At 40.8% G+C, this 24,029-nt stretch overlaps 1 protein-coding gene and 1 long non-coding RNA gene across 2 annotated transcripts in view; one reads left to right on the top strand and one right to left on the bottom strand.

Annotated features, from left to right (window-relative positions):
• LOC107836873 (uncharacterized) overlaps nucleotides 1–24,029 on the bottom strand; it is a 66,025-nt gene that overhangs the window by 8,571 nt on the left and 33,425 nt on the right. The gene's annotated exons all lie outside the window — the stretch shown is intronic.
• Nucleotides 322–23,733, top strand: c1ql1l2 (complement component 1, q subcomponent-like 1-like 2). The gene is made up of 2 exons (XM_007558152.2): nucleotides 322–1,757; nucleotides 17,131–23,733. The coding sequence occupies exons 1-2, from the start codon at nucleotides 1,131–1,133 to the stop codon at nucleotides 17,308–17,310; spliced, it is 807 nt and encodes a 268-aa protein (XP_007558214.1). The 5' UTR covers nucleotides 322–1,130; the 3' UTR covers nucleotides 17,311–23,733.

Here is a 24,029-nt window from a genome sequence, read left to right as displayed (position 1 = left end):
GATTCAGTTGGAGAAACATGCTTATCGACAGGGAGGAAAAAAAATCAGGAGGGGTGCACAGGATTTTTTTTTTCTTTTCTGCTTTTTAATGTGATTCAAGATTTATCAGTCTAACCAAAGAGTTTGCCGGGTTATAAGTTTGTTCTTGGCATTTAGCTTTGCAATTAGCACTATTATTCCTCTGAGAAGATGCTAGCGTTTTCTGGCACAGTACATTTAAGTGTTGTGTCTCCGCACATATATGCATAAATCTTTAGAGCCCACCTCCAGTAAAAGAAAAAAAAGAGAGAGAGAGAAAGGATTGTCTTTCCACAGCTCCATCTTTATTTTTAGAGGCTGGATGTTGATGAGAGAGAAGACAACGCAAGAGGGTGAGAAATAACATCACAAGTGGGGGAAGGAGGGAGAAAGAAAAGTGAAGAGGGAGCGCAAGGTGGCCGGGGCGTTGTGTTGGTTCCTCTGTGCTTCAGGAGGCTGCATGTTGGAGAGTCCTTCGTCCGAGAGAGCAGGAGAGAAAAAGGGGACGTAGCCGCACCAACCTTTCACGCGATGGGGGACCAAGAGGGTGGGTGTGGGGTCTCCGGAGCTGCTTCCCGTATAAAAAGCCAAGCCTGAGAACACGGCACCACAAACTCACCACACACACATACACACGCACACTCACAGTGGCTGCTCTGTATCTCTCATGCTCACCCACTCTCATTATTCTCTCCCTCTCCCTCCCTCTGTCTCGCTCCCTCTGTCTCTCACTCCATTCCTCTGGGCTCTGCATACTTCTTGCTTCTTCTCACAAGTCACATTGTGTTTGTAAGTACGCGCTGAATGTCTCCCTGTGTATGCTTGGGTTTCCTTAAGTCTTTTTCTATGTTTGAGTGACTGCTTGCCTACTTGTGTGTGACTGAGTGGAGCAGTGAGCTGTATTAAGTGTATGTGGGTCTCTGTCTCACTCTCACACACTCGCCGCTCTTCCTGCAACTCTTCCTAGGATCTCCGGGTCCCTTTCCTCGGTGACAGGCTCCCCACACTAAACAGTCACCATTTCCGCCCCCGGGAGACCCACGCTGGCTGCGCAGCCCCTTCCCCGACTCAGCATCGGGAGGAAGACCCTGGTGGCGGCTGCTGTGGGGGTTATGCTGGTCTTGGTGCTGGTGGTACTCATCCCTGTGCTTGTCAGCTCCGTGAGTACAGATGCCAGCCACTACGAGATGCTGGGCACCTGTCGTATGGTATGCGACCCTTACTTAAACAAGGGCACTCCGGCCAGCAGCACCAGCTCCACCGGTCTGCAGGGTGAGGCGGAGGCACTGACTGACCACAGCAATGTTCTTCCACCGTCCACCCTGCAGCAGGGCCCTCAGGGAAAGCCTGGCAGGCCAGGAAAGCCCGGACCACCAGGACCACCTGGACCGCCCGGACCGCCTGGTGAACCGGGGCCACCAGGACCAGCTGGGCCCCCAGGTGACAGAGGGGATCATGGAAGGACTGGGATTTTGGGTCTGGGGGGTAATGGAGCTATCAGCACAGCCACCTACAGCACAGTGCCCCGGGTGGCCTTCTATGCCGGGCTTAAAAACCCCCATGAAGGTTATGAGATCCTAAAGTTTGACGACGTGGTCACCAACCTTGGCAACAACTACGATGGCATTTCGGGCAAGTTCATCTGCAGCATACCGGGTACATACTTCTTCATCTACCATGTGCTGATGAGAGGAGGGGATGGCACAAGCATGTGGGCAGACCTCTGCAAGAACGGTCAGGTGAGTACTTTAAAAAGACTTTTTGACTTTTCCTTTGGCGCTGCCTCTGCAGCACGCCCGCTTAAAGATCCATGTTTTGCCAGAAGATATCAGAAAGCCCCCCAAAATAAAAGGGAAGCATTGTGAAAACAAACGGGGCATCTGCAGTCCGGTTAAAAGCGCACAGCCGTAGCGCACATCCACTCCGGGAGATGGGGGGAGAAAAAAAAAAAAAAGTGACGGCTGGTTCCAAAGCGTCTTTTCCTGAAGTGATGCGTCCGGAGATATACGCGCGTCCAGATCCAGAAGATGGTACCGGCTGAACGCGCAGAGCAAGTGAACCCTGGATGCTTTTACTCGGAAAACCTTTCGGACATCCGCGCTGTTCCCTCTCTCTCTTCCGCAGTCCTTTTATCTAAAATTTGTGTAATTGAACGGGAGTTGTGGCAAGTTGCCATTTGTATCGCTTCAGAGAGGGGATGGAAATGAAATGAATGGAGACAATTTTTAAGCTTCCAAACGCTAAATAAATAAATAAATAAATTCCTGTCGTGCTGTATTTACTTTTATTTTATTTGATACACTAATCAGCCATAATAATAATTATTATTATTTTAATGCCATTATTAGTTTGCGGAGTCACAGTTAATCCTGTGACAAATGAACTTTTGTAAACGCTGCTGCAGAAAGGGGAGATAAAGCGCCACATCCAGTGTGAAAGCTTAGCGGAGTGCGCTGCGTTACGGCTCCTGCACTCATCTACTTCCAAAGTCGTGTTAAATGCATTTATGCGATTTATTCTTGTCCTCTTTGATGCTCGGTTTTCTAACATTATTGTGCGCCCCGAAGGGTCCTCTCCAAACGCGCCTGTCAGTACACTTCACAACTTCCAGCTATCCGTCAGATCTTTTTTCTCTTCAAATTGCGCCAGCACACGTTTTCGACCGTGGCATGCATTCTGTTTTAACTTTTCGATTGAGGAAGTATATTTAAAGCACGCGTAAGTTGTAAATATCAGTCTATTTCTATATTAGTACTAGAAACTATAGAAAATCAAGGACGTAAAGACAACCGGTAATTTGCTGCAGCCATGTAATCATATGAACCTCATTAAAGACATATTAAAGGAGATAAATGCTTAGTTCTGACAGTTTCTGGCCAGCATGATATGAAGTTATTAGAAATGACAAATTTAGATGTCTTACTGTTTTTCCCTTCCCAAAATGCATTTTTAATGTACAAATTGATGCTTAACGAGCTCAGATGCACTTTGTTTCTTGTCACATAAAATCACAGTGAATTATGCACACAGAGATGCACTGATGTGATGAGACACACAGCATTCGATCTTTTGCGACACATGAATTATTTAATAAATTGATAAATAAAACACGTTACTTAATCATTTTTAGATGTCTGTAAATTACAGAAACGAGTGTTGTCTGTGAAGAAAAAAATCAAAGTGTCAAAAAAAGAAAGAAAAAGAATTGATTTAAGTCGTGTTACAAACAAAACAGCTCCAGACAGCAGGTTTTGAATCAAAAACGCTTCAAGGGCTTATGCTTTTTGGAATATGCTCCAAAGGATGACACACACAGATTTGACACATAAACCTCTGCACAAGCCAAGACCAGGACATGTGGAGCTAAAATCAGCGTGAAGCTTCAGTCTCACCAAAGGAGCCAGAGGTTAATTCCTTTACCCTCAACTATATGCTCGGTTAGAAATAAAAAAAGAGAGTTACAGCAATCACCTTCTATGTATAATGTCTTACTCAACAGTAATGTTTATGGGTGAGTGTAAAAGCATTGATATATTGAAGGGGGTAAAGAACATATGTGGCCATAAAAATGCCTTCTGCTCCTGCCTCATTCTACCCTCAAGAGGAAGATGTGGAGGTACTTAAGTTAGCAGCACAGTGTTCATCTCCTGAGACCCGGGTAACGTTTTCAAAGTGGCAACTGCTGCTCTGGCTCTGTCCTCCTCTGTCCCAAGCATGCACAGCTAATGCATAAGTGAGCAGACCTCTCACTTTTTTATTAGGTGTTGAGCCTGGTTTAATGGAAGAGCCTCCCGAGTATTACTTTGTGTAAATGACTGTGAATGGTTATAAATATTTGTCCGACTCGCGCTTCACCGCTGATGAAGTGCTGAAAGTCGAGCAGAAGCTCCTACGGCCTCGCTGGTGCGTTACTCAGCTCATTAAAGCTGCAAAAAGCTGTTCTGTGAGTGTGTGTGGGGGGGTACGAAGGAGGCTGGGGAATTGCAAACAATACCAGTATTTTATCATCTTTTGGATTCAGCCAAGTGTTGGGAGTTTCAGGGCCTGCGTAGCGACGTTTTCACCTTAGCATGTACTTCTTCCGCTTTTATAGGTCGCCTTCTTTCTTCACAGCTTCCACTTGTGCCTCAGTTCTCTTGGTACAGTGCAACAGAACAATTTGAGCGATTTCCCCAGAACTTTTGCAGTTTTCGGGTCAAACTTGAACATGGCAGTTCACCCCACTTCATAACTTTTAAAATTTAAAGCTCGCCTTAATGTATCAATGCATTGCTGTAGCGCCTCTTGGCCACATTCTCGGGGACTTGGCAGTGACAATGAAGACAAATTTTAAGGGGATAAGAAGGAGGGCAGAAAAGACACGGTTATTGTGCTATTGTGCCATCTTGTCGATTTAATTGTAATTAAAAAGCTTGAACCAGATCCAGGATGTGTTTGCGCCTCTCCTCTCAGTTCCCTTCTTAATATTGTTATTAATCCGCAAAACCGTTTCAAAGTTAATTAAAAGCAATGACTTCAGCGTCAGTCTCTCAAGAGGACCATAGTGAATAATCACTCTGTCTCCTCCTTTAATAAGCTTCAACGTCCTTCGTGCACATGCCTCTTCCCTTGCAATTACCACTGCAGTCTCCTCCTTATACCTACACACAAACTCCAACACACCCCCTCCTGCTTTGCCGCCCCCTTCTAGCCCACTGCCTCGACCCACCCCAGCGGTGTAGTGCCCTCCAACTCTCCTCTACGGTCCACAGATGCTCGCTCCTCTTTAGAAGTTTTGATCTTAAAAAAGAAAAAAACAAAAAAAGTTTTGCTCCAAAAATGGGAGCCAGGGAGAAGTGGATTGTGACACCTCAAAATCGATTTACTCAAAACGCAGTGCCTTTTGTATTGTTCATTGTTCTCAAGTGATGCATTGCTGTGTAGCAGAATGAGTTATAAAGTATGCTGTCTTCCCTCAAACTTTGCTTTTAAGAAAAACTTTTTTTCTTTCTTTCCCCTTTTAACCATTAAGCATTGCTTGGCTTTTAGTACAGTCACATGTCATTTCCTTGTCAAACCATTCGTCGCAGACCATCTCCACTCGTAAAGGCGCCTCCGGGAGGTCTTCAGCTCTGATACACATGAACACAGATTGTTTATCCTGTTGCTGCATATCCAGGTGAAACCCACGCGCAGTGTTTAGCATCTGGTCACAATTCCAACATTAAAACACGGGAGCCGAGCCATCTGGATTGGGTCTGCTGTGTTGAGTGTCAGAAGGATGTTAATAGTAAAAAGAGATGTCAGTAAACCCATTAACGTAACAAAAGACAGTTTGTCTTTACTTTTCAACCTAAAAGTATCCACACTACAGCAGCACTTGATTTGGCTTGATTGATTTTAGCATTCTGGTAATGTTTGGACCTGCGATTCTTCGTTGTGCACTGAGGAGCCTTTGTGTGTTTGCTTGGTGTAACAGAGGCACTCTGTCTGAAAGAGACAAGCGGGGTTTGAGAAAGCCACCCTTAGTCCCTCAGCCTTTTTGCTTGTGGTATTGATCCCCTTATGTGCGAGTGTATGTGTGAGAGTACATGCTTTTCTTTCCTTCCTCCGAGAGACCTGCTTCTTTCCACGATGTGTGTATATCATGGCACTTCTTCTATAATCAGCTTGAGACGTAGCGGAGGCGGACCTTTGGCCTTGATCTTCTGTGTAATTGGACATTGGATTTGACACTCTGCCGAGTGGAACATTAGAGCTGGCCTAATTAGGTGCGAGAGCTATTAAATGAAGATTGGCCAACGTTGTTAGAAAATACCACACAGATTGGAAATGTCAAGATGACATCGGGCTGTCATCTGGAAGCGCGCTGGAGAAAATCTATCATTCTTGGAGAAGATTTAATGTTTCAGAACTGCCCAACATTTCTTCTGTTATATTTCAATTTCTTCTTAAAATGTTCGCATACTGCAAAGTTGCATCTCAATAACTTCACTAGGTTGGAGCTTATTTTGCACAAATTACACCATCAATGCAGTGTGGCATATGAACAATTGATCTGTGACTCTGGTGACGTTCTTAACGAAGTCCAGGTTGTTATAATAGCGGCCTTCAGCTTATCTGCATTGTTGGGTCTGGTGCGTCTCATCTTACCCAAGAAACTACTCCACGGATTCCCTCTGGAGTTAATGTCAGGACAGGTTGCAGGGCAATCAAGCACCATAATATTATGGTCATTAATGATCCCTTTGGCAGTATGTGCAGGGGCTCGAAAATGAAATCAGTATTTTCCATAAAGCTCGTTAGCAGAGGGAAGTATGAAATATTCTGTAATTTCCTGGTAGAAAGCTGAACTGTGATAAAAACCACTGGACCAGCAGATGAAACTCATTCCCAAATCCCCACCACTTGTGGAAACTTCACAGTGGTTCTCAAGCGGTTTGGATTCTGCGCTTATCAAATCTTCCTACAAAATCTGTGAGCTTGAACTTACTTTAAGTAGGCTGGGATCTTTCTCATTCTTAAGATGACTTCACACACTGTCTCCATCTGCCTCCTACAACTTGTGACTCTCTCCTAGACCTTTGACTGGTCTTTGGTTCACAACAAAGCTATGGATTTTGCTGTTATCCCAGAACCATTTTAAGCACATTTTGTCCTTCCACTCAACTTTTGAGTAACATACAGCACTCTGTTGACAACCTGCTTGTTTACTGAAGTCCTTTTGTGTTTCATCGTCCTCATAGAAGGTGACAAAGACTGTCTCCTGCCAAGTCATGACTTTATACAATATTTTTGTATTGATGGTCTTTCTTTTTATTTCATCTTATACAATATGATTTATTTAGTTTTAAATAAGATCAGGAAAGAAAAGAATAAAAGTAAAACTGTCTACAATCTGCAATATCTCAGGTTGACTTTATGAATTTGAACTTTTCAGAGGTGTTCTAATTTAAAAAGACGAACCCGTACATCTTTTTAAATGAAGAGCCTTCACACCTTGGCAGCACACAGACTCCCCGTCCAATCGTTTATGTGAATAGGAAGCTCGTGATATAATGCTAATGTGTATTGTCTCGTGTACCGAGCGAGCCAAAACATACAAACCAAAATAGGCCCGTCTCCTGTGACTGGCTGACTCAAGGATGCAGTGATGTTGACTCACAAAGCTTCTTCATTATAATGAGGGCCATATGGGAGATCGACAAGTGCCCCTGAACCTCTTATGCAAACATATCGCTCTCTGTTTCTCCCCACGCCCCTGACATTTAGATGTCCCCTGAATTCAGGCTTCACCCGCAATTATCCTCTCCCTCTTAACGGGAAGGCTGCAAGTCAATGACCTAAAATGGCTTCGCTGTCTGCGGCATAACTTAAAGTGCTTAACACCTATTGCCCTCCTCAAATTTAAAACAGCTGAAACTGCGCAGAGAGTATTGGCCGCTATATGAAAAACATACATCATAAGCAACCTGGCAGGATCCCCCCTTTCAATACAATTCAGAAACCCTCATCCTCAAATAGTCCTATTTTTATGATCGGTGTGCCTCGAGGCTTTCAAGGAACTAAACTGTAAAAATGGGCCTTGTGCTGAGGAGTCAAGCTCAGACAGTTCAGTGCGGAATGATCAAGGGTTTGGTGTTGGCGCTGGTGGCAGAAAGCCTCAGTAATTAACTGAGTGGGATGAGTCAGGCACGGGAAAGAAAAGAGGGGCTGGATTGTAGGTCAGAGTTGATGCCCTTTTATCCAGCCCTGTTTTCACTCAGCAGAGCTATCCGTTCCCATTACTGCCTTGTGAAGCTCATCTTCTTGTCTGTTTGTCGGAATCTAGGTGCAAGCGTTCGCGATGTATGCAATAAACTGATGAAATATTGCACCAGGCGTGGTATTAGAATCACTTTAAGCAAGTTTATCAGGAGGGAGAGAGAGATTTGCGCAGCAATGCTGATTTGTTTTAAAGTAGGCTGCGTTTGCAGGTACGAGGCGAACAGCTGGTGGAATTAATTCAGGAGATTTTTTATTTTTTTTTATACTCCCGTCTGACAGATGGCAAATCTCCTGTTACCATTTCATTTTTCTTATCATGTTTTCACTTAGGTTTCCTCCAGCAAATGAACCTGTAACACATGGCGCTTTGTGACACGACAATTCTCTTGCACATCATCGTAGCTACCCGGTCTCATTATTTTAGTGAAATTGCACCCCTCGTGTATTTGTGTAAAACAAGAAACAGAAGAGGGGTGAAATGCTGATGAATGTGTAGCCTGTCTCCGGGTTTTATCCTCGTTACTATGCGCGTTTTATACGTCTGTGGCTGGGAAATGTTGGATCGGGGCTCAGGAGCGAAGGCGAAGCCATCTAAGCTGCTATTAGCCATGCGGTTCACGGCTGGAATGTTCAAACACAATTAGACGGCAGCACACTTTGATTTAAGAAGGACCAATAGACTCGTTGATCCAAAATGGAGGCTCAACACCAAGTCAACAAATCCCCCATCAGGAAAGCCACAAGACGCGTCCTTGTCACTGAGACAAAGCCCTTTTGTAAGATAACTGCCCCGTCGAGACGTTTTAGACTTCTCAAACAACAAATCAAACATTAAATTATGATGATTTTCATAAGCAGATATATAATTAATGCTTTGTGAAATGCTACACTTGCTGAGCGCAGAGTCTTTTAAGACTGAGGCTGAGTGACATGAATTCTTGCGTGGCACAAACTGCTCGCGTGAGTGCCTTAATTTTTCGCGACTGCGACGTTCACATTTAGACTGCACAAGTTAGAGGAAGTTTAGAGAATCCGCAGCTTCCCTCTACAGGCGTGCATTAACTAATAAGCCAAAGCACAGCCTTGGATTTTCGGCCCACATACGGAATATTATTCAATCAAAGCCATCAGGCAGACGATGTGACGGATGCAAACACGCACGGGCAGCCACAAGGAAGACAACATCGCTGACACCTCATTTGCCATCGCTGAGGCAGGCGCTTGCGGCCTCACGCTTTGTTTGTCCTGTCAAAGTTCCTCTACATATTCTGTGTCAAGGTCATGCAGTGCCAGTCGGCTGTTTGTCCTGCTCATCACAGGCTACATATCAGCCACGCTGCCTGCATATGAACCCAGCGCTCGTATCCCTAACAAGTTCTCTGCGCGGCGTGGAGAAAAACAAAAACACACAAAGAAAATAAGAGCTCAGAGAAGAGGCTCTCTTCATCATTATTTCAAAAATAGAGTCTTTATTCATGCATGTGTGTCACTAAAAGCAAAAGGAGGGAGGGCGGGGGGCCGGTGGGGGGGGCTGCAGCAGTTAGCCTCCGATGGGCGTGAAAACCATTAGAGCAAAACAACCAAAATAAAAAAAGAAATACTGCCGTGGAAGAGCTTAGATTTTTATGGGATTTCACATTCACTGAGGTTTTACATTTTCTCGCCTGTTCTGAATTGTTCTTTTCCACACACAACAAAAATAAATAACCCCCCCTCCCCCTCCCGCCGCCCAAAAAAACAACAAATGTATCTCTTTAAAACCCCAATGAAGAGAATTTCTCAGATATTTGACACAGCTGCGACATTGCCAGAGGTAGCAGGCTCCTGTGCGCCTACCTGCAAAGCAAATATTTTGAAAAAAATTTCATTAAAAATCTCAGCTGACAAATCCTCCAGAGCCATCATCAGCTGCCTCTCCCACGGCACTAACCCTCTAATAAGATGGTGTTGACTTTGCACGCTCGTGGCATGCCGTATCATATTAATATGCACCGGACGCCTGCGTCTGAGAGTCACAGTGCGAGGCGTTGTTTGCACATCGATATGAACTGTGCTAGATTTAATCATGTGGATAAACAATAAAATAAAATGACTATTTTCTATATGTGACTCCGGCATCTCACAACCTTTTCCAAGACTTGCACAGTTGGGGTTTTTAAAGTGACGCCTCTGCTTCCTGTCCAGAACCCGCTCTGGAGGAGTCTCAGAACCCTGCAGTGTCTCCAACACAGTTTTGTCGCGACTGTTGAGGTTCAATATACAACTAAGCTTGAAGGCTTTCTTGTAAATGTGAACTTCGCAGAGTTTATTAAGAGGAAGGTCAGGAAAAAAAAAAAGTCCCTGCAATTACATAACTTGCTCAACAAAGACCCAAAAATGAGCAAATGTCAAACATTCCTTTAAATGTCATTAAATATTTGATTTTAAAAAAAGGCAAATGTCCTTTCTCCTTTCAAAGAGTAACAAAAGATCCTTTTTTTAATTTCTCTTTTTATAAAGAGGGCCTAAAATGGCTTATATTCAAAAAGCTGATAAAATCCTTTCCCTATCCTAACATTTAGAGAATTTGGCCTGCTCTTATCAAGGTGATACTTGAAGTCCTTCTTTTTCTTTTTACACAGTTAGGAACCTTTATGAGCAAGAAAAAGAAATAAAGAAAAGGAAAGACTATTCAAGCTTGAAAGTGTGTGGGAGGGCACTCTGGATGAGGCCAAGGCTTACCAACTCTAAAGTGATCTCATGGCTTTATGTGGCCCCTGTTCTGTTCGTGTGCGTTTGTCTTCGTTGAGAAACTGTTTAAAATGCAGAAAAGGTGCCAGCCGCGCTCCGCGATGACGCATCTTCAACTCGGTGAGCAGGAAGTAAAGCAAAGACCAGCTGAGACTTTCTGAATCTCACAGAGAAATGAGAGTCAGGTAACTTGCAAGAAGGCTTTTGTCGGAAACCTGAGAGAGGGAATATTATCATGAGCAACTAAGATGATAACACAAGACGCAGAGAGGTGATAAAGCACAGCTGCAAGTGGTGCATTTGAAACTACTGTTATGTTTGAAAATCCTACCTGTAACACCTCGTCTCATGGTGGAGGTAACTCTCCGGCTGCGATCGCAGTGTATTCAATTTAAGTGTTTCATATGATGATGAAGATGAGGTGTTATCAAAACACTTTTGGCTGTGACCTGGTTTGTCCAGGCTAAAAAGTCAGAGCTTCATACACATGGTGTCGCTCCGTAAAACTTTTTTTCTTTTAAGTAATGGTTCAAGTACAGTTTGAATTTGTGACCTGCGGCAGCCGCCTGTGTGAGTTTCTCGTTGTGCTCCTTAGGAAAAAAGAGCGTTAGCAGACTCCCTCGTGGTTTTTTCCACTTTAAAGGCAACCGTTTTAATGCTGTTGCCAATTTAAAAGGCTGCAGTAACTGTGTGTTCTTATTTGACAACTAAACAAACCAGTGGCTGCTGAGTTTATGCAAGCAAATCTTTGTCTTTGCTATTTTAATAAGCATTTTTGACACCTCTGCACATCCTCTGCACATATTAATGTTCTAGCTGCAGCTAAAAAAAAAAAATGGAGAAGATTAGCTTAAAGCTCTTCGCATCGACAAAGAAAGGTCAAAAGTGAAATATGTTAGTATCCTATATAAACCTTACTGAAGGGGTATGTACAAAAGCAGACTTGAGCAAAAATAAAATTAAAAAGGGAACTAGATGAGATTGATTTCAGGTTTATTTTCTTACTTTAAGATGAACCTATGCAGATTTACTCATTTAACACAAATCACTTTTATTTGTCAATTCAACTGCCATTTTACTGCTGGACCAGCTGAGGTCATGGAGGTCATGGAGTAAGCAGACCAACTCATTATTAGGAATCCTCCATGACCTCAGCTGGTCCAGTTGCTTTCCCCCAAAACCCATTTGAGGAACTTTGCACTCCGACACCAGAATTCCCAATAATGAGCTTAAAAAAAAACAAAAAAACTATTGATCTCAATTTTGCCTTATTGGACAATGTGACTAATAGGCTTGTTTACCCACTGACTACATCGAATGATGCACAATGCTTTACCTTTTTCCCTCTCTGGAGAAAATAATGATCTTTTTATTCAATTCTACTCCATTTAGTAGCAAATGTTGTAGCTCTCTTAGTTAGTAGCTGTATAAAAGCCCTGAGATGTAGATCAGGCAGCAAGTGGAGATTGTGAGAATCAGTGCTGTGCATGAACAGGTTCATGATAAGGCCTTTGGAGAACTTTGATGCAAATTTCTATATGATAATCTTAGACTGGTAACTCTAAACAGAGCTCTATTTGGGATTGAGCTGAGCTTAAAATATTTTTGACAAACATTAACTTTTTATTATTATTATTATTATTATTATTATTATTATTTTTGCAGAAAATAATTTTCTGCAAATTTTCTGCAGAAAATTTTCTGCATTTTTGTCATTACCAGAAATCTTACTAAAGTTGAGAGCTTTGGGTGAACACATTTGTTGGTTTAATGTATGTTTTCCTCAACTTTTAATTTGACTATCGAGTTATTAGATGTGGGCATTCAGCATTAGCTTTAAAAAAAAATAATTTGGAGGAAAAAGTAAAGACACAATGGACATGGCGCCCGGTATTTTGCACACGTGGTCAGGGGTCCTGCTGCAAACTGTGGAGCCACAGCCGGCTGGCTTTTAATCTTACAGTGTCTTAGCTTATCAGTCATGTGGTTATTAGAAAGTTTTTTTCAAAGTTACAGAAGTGCAGCAGGGACTTCTGAAATAAAAGAAGTTTCCTCCTGCTCTGATGTAACAGTGGAGCTAAGCCGTTTCCTCCATTGAGGCTTTTATCTTTCATCCTCAACAAAAGGATCTGAAACATTTTCTTTTTTACGGAAACAGGAACAATGTCTTCTGTTAGCGTGTCCGTCCACTTTCTTTACCAGCTTATCCTTACATGGTGTATCTCCAGTGGTCACTGGGAGAGAGAGGAGATGGAGAGGAGATCGCTGGACAAGTTGCCAGTTCATCTCAGGGGAACACAGAAACACACAAGGCAAACAGGCATGCAAACACGCACACACACACATGCACACATATACCTAAGGGAAACTTAAAGTAACCGAACAGATTTAACCAAATAGTTAATTTTGTTTTTCTACATTTTTTGACTGTGAGAGGAGAAATCCCACACATGCCTGGGAGAATGTTATTAAACTTATTGTGAAAAGACCATTGGCTAAGAATTGAACCTAAGACCTTCTTGCTGCAAGGTACACGACCCTGCAGCCCTCTGGTTAACTTTAAAACTTTTAATAATCAAATAAAGAGCAAACAGACTACAAGATAAATTAGCTAAAAAATCTATCTATCATCTATCTATCTATCTATCTATCTATCTATCTATCTATCTATCTATCTATCTATCTATCTATCTATCTACCTACCTACCTACCTACCTACCTACCTACCTACCTACCTACTGCGGACTTTAATTCTTTTTTTCCCATCTGTTTAATGTTCGTTGCTCATCCTGTACAGAATTATTTTTATAGTTGTATTACTGAATATGAATTGAGTCTGGCTCTCTTGAAAAGTCCCCTGAGATAGCATGTGTTGTGTTTTGTAATAAACTAACTTGAATTAAATTGAATCAAATGGTGCTTGATCACAAGAGGGAAGAACATAAAAAGAGTGGTTTAACTGAAGCGAGGAAAAAAACAAAACAAATTGTAGCAGCCTGACAGATACCCATGATCAGCATCACATTTTATTTTATCTTCTACTTTATTTAACTAAAACATGAAAATATATCAAGGAGACCAGCTTTTACGTGAGTTTGGCCTCATTGTTTTATCATTTATGAAAGAAAACCACATAAAATTGAAAGGACGCAAGTTTGCAGACAAGAGCAGCTTGTGAATAGGCAACGGTGTAATCAAAAAGTCATAATTTGAAAATTATTACAGACTTTGAGGAAATTTATAAATGAACAATAACTACTTAACATATAAAAGTTGGAAAGGTTTAGGTGATAATGTATATGAATTCTGCTTTAACTGAATTAATTTGAACTGAACTCAATTAGTTCAATTATCTGAACTGAATTGAACTAGTTCTTGGTAAATGTGATCTTACAAACAAGATAAGATATATTTTATAGTCTAAGGAAAGTTATTTTGGAGCAAAAGTGCAGTGACCACAGACACAATAAGATAAAGACATAAACATTGGTAATACACAGAATCTGTAGTTCATGTCTGGTTTAAGGGTGGACTCTGCTGTACTGCACAATTAGTGGTCAATTAATATAGAGGAACACAGAAACAAGCAGATGCATCTCTCTCTTAATCTGTCATCAAAAACAGCCAAAGTGACAAAAATCCTTGTGAAATGCAGTTTAATAAAGCTCTAAATGTCTTTATTTTGACAGTTTGTGAAGCACAGGCATCGACTCTCCCAGGTCTGCACTGTAAGCACATCCACATCTCACTTGTTCCAGAAGTTTATTGCCTTCAGTCTGATTTTCATTATGTATTGATATTAAGCTGGACTGAGATCAAGTGGCACTGTTGCACTGCAGAATGTAATTGATTATCTATATCAGTCCTTTAGCAAACATCTCCATTGTCCAAGAGGAATAAAGTAAAGCACAGTGTGTTTTTCCTCTAATGGGCACAAACAACTACAGAAAATTTGAATTCTGTGACGATCTTTTTGGTTTAAGTTCAACTCAATTTAAAGTTTATTTGCAAGACTACAAAGGCTTTGTTTAAAAGCATTTGCATATGAGCTAAATCCAATTTTAAGTCCTCTAATTTTAAAAAGAAAGCGGTAACAGAACTGTGTTTTCTGTCCCATAGCAGTTATAAGTTAGATAATCATATTGACCTCATGCTGTATACTACCTCTGACCCTCCAGCCTAATATAAAATCCTCATGCAGCATCTGTCATTTCTAAAAGCAGTTTTCATTTGTATCACTTATACACACAAACCACACGCGTGGAAAAATAAGCTGATGTTTTCGAACTTGCGTGGCACCGAAACTTCCTCTCAGGAGAGACACCGAGTGTTTGTAGTGGAGCTCTTAATTACCCAGGACAGGATACTGGGAAGCTGCGGCGAATGCCCTGTAGTCAGACTCACACATTCATTGTCACAGAAATACACTCTGTGAGCAAACACAGATGGAAAAATACTTCTCTTTTACTTATTTATTAGGCAGATCAGTCCCATGGGTCTTGTCAGTTGTTACCAGACACTCCTACTTATCTTGAAAGAGATCTCCTGTTGTTGATAGTTTGCCTCTTTTTTTTTTTTTTGTACTTTTGAGTGATTTCTATCATAAAACCTTGTGAGTGTGCCTCGCTGTGGAGCTTCTGAGACTTTTTGTTCTATGGACCTTTTGTTCCAAGGTGAAACCTTAGTATTTTTTCTCTCCTTGTTTTTTTTTTTTTTTTTTTTTCTTTATGAAAGACCACTGGCTCAATTGAAACCATAAATCTGCTTGACAGAAAGGCCCGAGGTTTGACTGTCCCTCTTGTAGGTCCTGTGGGTTAAATGTCAGCTCTGTCCAGTAATTCTTTTAACTTCACACTTTAAAACTTTTCAAGAAGCAACCAAATATAGAACTTTACTTATTTTTGCCACACTTTTAGGCACAGCTATTTGATTATTTTTGTAATTAGGTGAAAGAATAATACATTTATTTTTGCACCATAATAGACTGAATATTCACAATCTTCTAGGTTTATTTAAGCACTAAAATAGTGTATGTAATATCTGCCTGTCATAAACTGGTTTCCTTTAATTTGTAAATGATCATGCATAAAACTTGTTTAAACATTGTTTGTTTCGGAAATTACATTCATGCACAACAAATGAGAAAACTTTAAAGCTATTATTAATGGATTTATTTTTCTAAGCTTCTAATTCAAATTACACTTTATTTTATTGAAAAACTGCAAATCCACAACAAATATCCAAATAAAGCACCAACAGGAAAATCATTTTATTTTTCTTGTCAAATATGAATTTAAATGTTCAAAATGTTATTTATGTTTACCCACGTGGTGCAAGTTAAAATTTGTGGCTAATATTGGATGTTTTTAAAGGTGGAATGAAGAGATCATTTTTGCAACAGGTATCTAAACGTATCAGCAAAACTTGTGATTTAAATTTTAGAAAGTATGTACGAAAAATATACATATATTCATTATTCAAGACATTATTTATCGCGTTTAAAGAGTTCCTCCTTGTATGTGCTTTGCAAAATTATTCACACCAATGGAACTTTTTCACATTTTATCAATGACAAAAAAAAAAAAAAAGCTGGTATTTTATCAATGCTTCATGTCATAGCATTAACAGGTACATATCTGAAAAATATGGTGTGCATTTTTATTTACACACACCCCGTCCTAAATGAAATCAGTCAATACAACAAAAGATTTGGAGCTGCAATTACAAAAAAAAGGTTGTTTTACAACATGTTTTTTTTATATTTTCAGAATATAATATTTTTAAAAATATGCATCCTTCTTCCAGTTCACAGTCTTCTTTGCCTCAGCTTATTACATAAAATCCTGATAAAATACACTGAAGTTTGTGGGTGTAATGTGATAAAATAATAAGGGGTGAGTATTTATGCAAAGTATTTTGCAAGATAACTTAGCTTCAGTAAACAGATTTTAAATAAGATATGACAATATTTGTATAAAACCAATGCTCGTTTTGTTGAGTGTAGTACTTTTAATTTATTTTAGGGAAGCGTGTAAACTTTGATATTTCCCTGAAGCCTCTTCTGTTTTTATTATATCAAACTCAGGGTAATGAAACTGCAGCTAACAGGCTTTTGTTGTAAAATATTATTTGGTCATCTTTTTTCATTCAAACTGCAGAATGTTGTTACACATTTATGTCATTCTGGCAACATAACAATTATATACGATCCTCCAATCCTCCATGTCCACTTCCTTTAACTGTGTGTGTGTTTGCAATAGCCTCTAATTTGGATGTATCACTGTGGCTCTACTCTAATTACATATTTTCGCTTTTTTCAATAAACAAGAGGGCACAAATTATATGGATATAAAAGTTTAAATCTCTCCATCCATCTCTATCTCCCTGTATCTTTCTATAAATGGTATCTTAACTATCTTTCACAAGAATGACCTGTCTAAGCCAGGTGTTGTGGTTCAGTTTTAAAATTGAGATTAACTCCAAATTTAGTATCTAGCTGTCTGAAAAGGAAGATAGACTGACAACTGATTCCAAACATATGCTGGGTGAAATGAGCTATATATGTACATATGGCGTAACTAACAAGACTATCCATTTCTCTTCATATTCCCCCCGTCCCCACCCCCATTCCTGCAGGTTCGTGCCAGCGCCATTGCCCAAGACGCTGACCAGAACTATGACTACGCCTCAAACAGCGTCATCCTCCATCTGGACGCAGGCGATGAGGTGTACATCAAACTAGACGGAGGCAAAGCCCACGGCGGCAACAACAATAAGTACAGCACCTTCTCTGGCTTCATCCTCTACGCAGACTGAGAACAAACAGACACAGACTGTCAAAACGGAAGATACTCAGAGAGAGTTTCATGACAAAAGAGGGGTAAAAAAAAAGGGGGGGGGAGGCTTTGTGTGTGTTAAAAAAAGCCAGAATGCTTCCTAGTTTTCCTAATTCTCTCCATCATCGCAGTCACCTCTGCTTCATATCCATCAGCCAAGACATCCAGGCTCCGGCGGCCAAGCCGGGATGGAGAGCTCCCCGAGGACACACCGAGACCAGCTAGCAGGTGGCGTGGGAGGAGTGGGATGTTAGATGGGCTGGTTTTCCGCACCCCTTGCCACATTACCGATGTGTCAGAAGCTCCTCACTTACAGTGTCTCTCCTCTTTAGCCCTGCTCCATTGCACAGAAATATCAACAGAAACGACAACCCTGCAAAAGTGGATGATTTTCACCTCTTTACTCCACAGCGGCGGCAGTCAGCTGTCCCTTCAGAGGACTGGACTGGCTGGAACTTGTAGTGTTGTTCCGTGCAAATTAACCTAGATTGTGTTTTTATTTTTGTTGATATGCATACTATTCTGCACAAAAGAGATTTAGAAAACAAACAAACAAAAAAAAGAATATATTTGTCCCTTGTGAAGATATCCTGTTTGAATGAGAGATGTTCTTTGTGATGCATATAAGAGATCTAACAGCTGGAAAAAGAAATATTTAATGAAGACTTTAAGTATTTTATTGCAGTGGGTGTTTTTCCTTCATCATTGGGTATTACAAGGTATCTACTGTATGTTTTATTCATGTGGAGAATAATTATACATTCTGCACTTCCAATATATATGGAAAAGGTAACATCTCGTATAGATAATGCCCCCTCACACTGTTTCTTGCACTGTCACACAATGTCCTGCTTCTCTTTGGATTAAAGCAGACTTTAAATAATCCTTTCATTGTTCTGGCTTCGTGTTGATGCTCCAATTGGCACAACAAGCCATGTGAAGAAGTTAAATCTTAAGATTCAGGGGTCGCATAGCACTGATCCCTTCCTCTTCTGTGCCGTGCTGCTCTCTGGACTTTCTTAGGCAGCAAAAAAAAAAAAAAAAAAAAAAAGAAAAGAAAAGGAAGAAGAAAAAAAAAATCTGGCTTTTGATGCAGAGGGCAGAAGGGAGAGTCCACCAGATGGGGTGGTAAAGAAGGCGCTGGAGCAGTGTAACAGTGAGTGCGTAATTTTTCTGTTTCAGTGTTTTTCGCTGGATGTCATCCATTCATTTGCAGCATATACACTGACATAAAGGCATTATGGTAAGATCTGTTCAACATAGTGGCCGGACAGCTTGCGTGAGAATGAAACTGATTGGATGGGTGAATTTGCCTCTCATGACTGCACGCCTGAGTGCGTGTTCAACGTGTGTGTGTGTGTGTGTGTGCGTGGGTGTGTGTGTGTGTGTGTGTGTGTGTGTGTGTATGAAAGGAGTACATGTGCATATCAGTGCGTGTTTGCCTTTTAGCATGTGCCGCGCCACAACTACTTCATTTTTATTTATTTTTTTCCCCATAGTTGCAGTATTCTGTGCAACAACCAATGGCAGATATTTAACTCGGCAGCCAATGAGATTGTGCTCTGTAGGGTGGAGCCTCTATAGATGCGGAGACAAGAACAAACAGCTTGTAATTGAAATCTATGACTTGTTTATCTTATCTTTTGGAACTGTTGAATACATTTAAATAATAAATGGGTTTTTTTTTTGAGTGACTCGTCTTAAGAGAGTTCTTGAATCCCAAATACACTAATTAGGGAAAATGATTTTCAAAGGATCTCATTCACTCTGCGAGACTAACTAGCTAAAGCAAACATTATGACTGGAAAATTGTGTTTTCTTGTTCTGTGTAAGCACCGCATCTTAATAATGGACGCACAGAGCAAACAATAATAATAAAAAAAGATCCTATCTCCAGATCCCTCGTCTATCTCTTGCCTCAAAGGAGGGAAGTATATTTAGGGTGAGGGGCATCAGGGGAGAGATGTTTCTGTTTATCCAACCCAAAATTATTCCTGGAGCTTTCCTACTTGTGGAAATAAAGGTGCACTTGGAGATAATGACCTTCCAACTATAGCAACAGCAAGTGGTGGAGTTTAAAAAAAAAAAAAAAAAACAACCAAAAAAACTCGCCTTTGAATGGAAATGAGTCCCTAAGTGAAAGCAGGCTATTCCTCAGTTGGCAATCACAGTGTCTTTTAACAGATTCCCACCGACAGAGGCAAGATATACCCAGTGAGAAAGTGAGGACGGAGGAGAATATACGGAGGGAGGAAAGATAGGCGAGGAGCAGAATATAGTTTGACAAAGACAGATGGAAATGTGAGAGAAAGAGTGGGCTATAGAGGGAGGTAATGGGGAGGGAATGGATGGTGGAGGAGGAGGGCAAAGTGAAATCTAAGGAAGACAGACAGACAGCGAGGCATGCTGGTGCCGATTTGAGGTGACGAGGGAGGAGTGCCGGATTGTTTTCAGGGTAGACTGATTCCCTATCGGGACTTTGTAAGGTGTCAGGAGAGATTAGTGAGCGTGAAGCTGGAGGGGAGAGGTTGCGATAGCTTTAGATTGGACAAGTGTCAAGGACTGGACATTCCTCAGACCTGCCAGGAATGGGATGTGACACTGCTTGCTCTACCTGGATCCTTAGAGAATCATTCAACAAGTTTGTCACTTAAACAGCAGTGAGAATTAACTGTATGCACTTTCACAGTGTAATTTGTGAAAAATCTGACTATTTTCTGTAGCTTTCCACTTATTCATTCATCTATTGATTCATTTTTGAGGCTTTTTGCTGAACTAATATCACTCAGAAGGAAGCATGTTAACATGTCTGAAAAGTTCAATGCACCATTTTACTCCTTGTTTGACGAGAATCTAAGACAATTTGTTGTACACTTTCACAACACTTTACTTCTTGCACATACTTAATTTTATTTTTTCTTAGGCAATACATTTGTATTGTATTAAAAATACACAAGTACTTATAGTTTTTGCTCCGTTTCTCAACTTAATTTGTATTTTAAAACAACATTTTACATTTTCTTCACTTTGCCTTTTAGTGAGAGTGAGTGTTGATTTATTAGGGAAGTGAAGAGTTGTGGATACCTTACAGATACGCTGTACATTTGTATCTGTGCGTCAAAGTAACTCTTTTGTCCACTCAGCTAAATCAGCAAAGAATGCCTTCAGTTCTAACCAAACACCAATCACAGTCTTTATTATTTCTGGGTGGAAAATTAATATTTTTTGTCATTGCTATTATAGAATACAAACAGAATTCATAATGGAATAAAATCAGCTTAAATTTAGTGATCATGAGTTGTGTATTTATCAGTGATTTTGGTTTATGGAGAGCAATTAGATCACCAGAAATGTGATGCATCTTTCTTTGGTTTTCTTGTTTTTTTGTAGTTAATCATGTCCAGGTAGTGTACTAAATGAAAACTGCATGCTCTGAAATTGCATGTTCGGCACTGGAAATCAGATTTGCACAGTTTAAATAAAGGAATTTGGGACTTGCAACAGTCTTAAAACATAATTTGTTAAAACAAAGTTCCAGGCACATAATCAGGTAGACAATTACCTCCCAGATGATTCACTTGTGTCTCTTTTCTCCTGTTTCTAAATCAGTCCTCGATTTATTTGCAGAAGATAACACCACAGCCTCTGAACCATCTTAGAAATGTTTTCACAGCTTTATTCAGCCCTTTGAGAATACACCCGACCAGATGCTAATTGTTTGCCAGTTATGAAGAGCTAACTTATTCTCTGAAGTTTTCAATGTCAGCACATCAGCATGAAAGAAAAATGCATGCAGGTGCGATGAATGTTGCTAACCTTACCCTTTTAGATTAAGCGCTATTGAGGAGACCAGTTTAACAGCTGAAGACGAGCATTCTGATTGGCTAAGCTCATGTGATGCGTTACTTTCACAACAGCGTAAATCACAGTTCTAAATGTACTCTGATAGATACCTTTCACTGTGTTTTTACAACAATAGGAGATGTGATTTTAAATGTTTATCATGTGAAATACTTTCAGTTTGTCCTTTCGGTAGTTTTTGTAAAGTATTCAAACATAAAACTATATTTTGATATTTTAATACGAGGTACGCAGTGCAAAGAATGCTGATGTGGGTCTAACACTGATTATGCATTTTTTATATCTGCTTTGTTCTTTGTCTTTGCAGTTTTCTTTTGCTCCTTGTGTAAACATCCGAGCATTGTGATGTCTGTGCACATTTACCTCTTTTTTATAAGTTGACCTTTTAAAAATATATTTCTCTTATTGTGCACTACCTTTAACTTTGTATGACAAATATAAAGGTTAGGATTGTGAGCAACTTTTAGTAGACTAGACTCCTCTGGATCTAGAGCCCCTAACACATGCACAAGCGTACTTACATAACTGCACACACACAAGCCTCTGTATAATATAGTCGCACATTAAACGCTGCCACTCTTGCTCTGTTTGCTCCTACCACGGCACATGATTCTCTTTGTCAGTTTGGGCTGCAGCTGAGGAAGAAGCCTTTACCAGTTGTCCCTGGATGGTCGGAAGCTGCCAGCCCAGGTGTACTCTGCAGTCACTCGCTGAGCTGGGGATGTTGGCTGAGCTGAGCTGGCCAAACTCTTATCTGCAGGCCCACACCGAGTCAGTGTTACAGAGTGACCACAACTCCCTGCTTCACTGGCCCACCGCTTGTGTGAAACTGCAGCAAAGTAAACCGCCTGGAACTTCGGGCTGTTCTTTTGCCGGTTTGGAAGGACGGCATCTGCTAGCGTGTCATACACATGTTCATAGACTCCTGGTCAGAGCATGATTATCCTGTATGTAGACAGAGACAGGATGCAGGTGCTGTTAATGTTTCACACTTTCTCCATTTCCTCTTTCCTCATAGTCAAAGTACTAAGCTATCTTCAAATGTTATGGTCTGAATCTCCAGGTAACTGGCTGTAAAGACAGATATATAAAAAAAAGCAAAAACAAACATCCAGCATTCCTTTTTTTCCCCTTCAGCAAGCTGAGTGCATTAGTGACCTTTTAAAGTGCAGCCTCCCTAGTGCTTCACACACATCCCAAAGAGAAATCAACTACTAATAGGGCTAAAAAGCTGACACACTTTAAACAAAGATCAAACCATTTTTTTTTTTTTTTTGCTATGAGGCAGCACTTGGTACATTAACGGTATTCAGTTATACAGACAAGACTAACAGACATATTAGCAGGCAAACAGAGGCCAATTGTGTGAAAGAATAATGGTGTTCTTTAACACGCATCTCAGAGTGCCACATTCATTTCTGTTTGGCAATTTTCACAATGCCATTGTCCCATTTCATCATCCGCAGCTGTTTGCATTAATGCCCTTCATATTTTATTTGTTGTACATTTGGGAAATAAAACGCAGACGGTGAAAAATAACAGTTTCACAGACGGAAAAAGAAGAGATGCTGCGAATGCGGTAATATGAAACAGACTAAATTCGCAGCTTGGTGAGAGGAAGTGCCTGCGAAATAAATTCATAATATCTAACTCACAGTATTGGATGTATTTACCGTCTTCATCTAACAAAATGACCTTACCGGGTGAAGCCGTGGGAAGCAGAAAGCTCACACCATATGACTCTAATTGCAGTAAGTCTATGTGTGCATACATGTGTGCAAGTGAGCTCTCTTGTGTGCATGGAGAGTCGTCGTGTTTGCGTGAGCGGATATCAGACAGAGCTACAGGGCTTGCAGCAGGGAAAAGATGAGCACAGAAATACAGAGGGCATAAGTCAAAAAGAAGATATTACCCTCCACATTACTCCCACTTGAACACGATAGGCCATTACATTTCTTGGTATCCGGTTATTGACATACAGAGAAAATGAAAACGGACAAGTCAGAACCAGACATTTTAACTTTTCTAATAACGGCAACGTGGATGACACGTGAAACTTACGCGAGGCATCTCATAAAGATGAGCATAAAGAAAATAACCAACTAATTTCTAGGAAATATATAAGAAACTCTTGCATAACTTGTGGCAGTCTGCTTCTACGGAATAATAACCCCCCAAATTTAGCTCAGTTTGCTCTCTCCTGCTGCTTTTTGCCGTCTGATGGATGTGCGGTGCACCACTCATGCCGCCTCGTGTCACCTGTGCTGCAGTTGCTCGGGGCAGGAAGACAGGGGGGGAGAGCCATAGGAGGTCTGGAGGAGGCCAGAGTGGGGTAGAAATAGACATCTGTGATTAACACGTACAGACACGTGTCAGCATGAAGCATTTGCTGGGAGGTGCACTGGGAAGCGCTCACACACAACCTGCTGCTGATGGCGCAACTTCGTCTCAGTAAAGACAGATGAAATGGCCAGAAAAATAACAAATGAATCTCAGTTTGATTTTCCTACATATAGATGTACAATTTAATTGCTGGATTCAGGGGAAAAACAAACAAACAAACAAACAAACAAACAAACAAACAAACAAAAAAAAACATTTGATTTGATAATCATTTTGCTGTTCCCGTAATTTAAGTACCTGAGCACATACATTTGTCCACCACCCATTTCTGGTTGTGGATTATGTTTTGGTGATTCCTTTTTTTCATCAGCATCAGTTTGAGCAGGAAAAGATGTGTTTTGTGAATCTTAGAGCCCTGAACTGCACTTAGTTTAAGCCATCATTGCCTTTGACAAAACTGAACATTTTGGATGTTTCAGGGCTATTTAATGAAAC

This window comes from Poecilia formosa, unplaced genomic scaffold, assembly GCF_000485575.1.
Source record: "Poecilia formosa unplaced genomic scaffold, Poecilia_formosa-5.1.2 Scaffold94, whole genome shotgun sequence".
Lineage (NCBI taxonomy): Eukaryota > Metazoa > Chordata > Actinopteri > Cyprinodontiformes > Poeciliidae > Poecilia > Poecilia formosa.
This window is presented reverse-complemented; position numbering and strand designations above follow the sequence as displayed.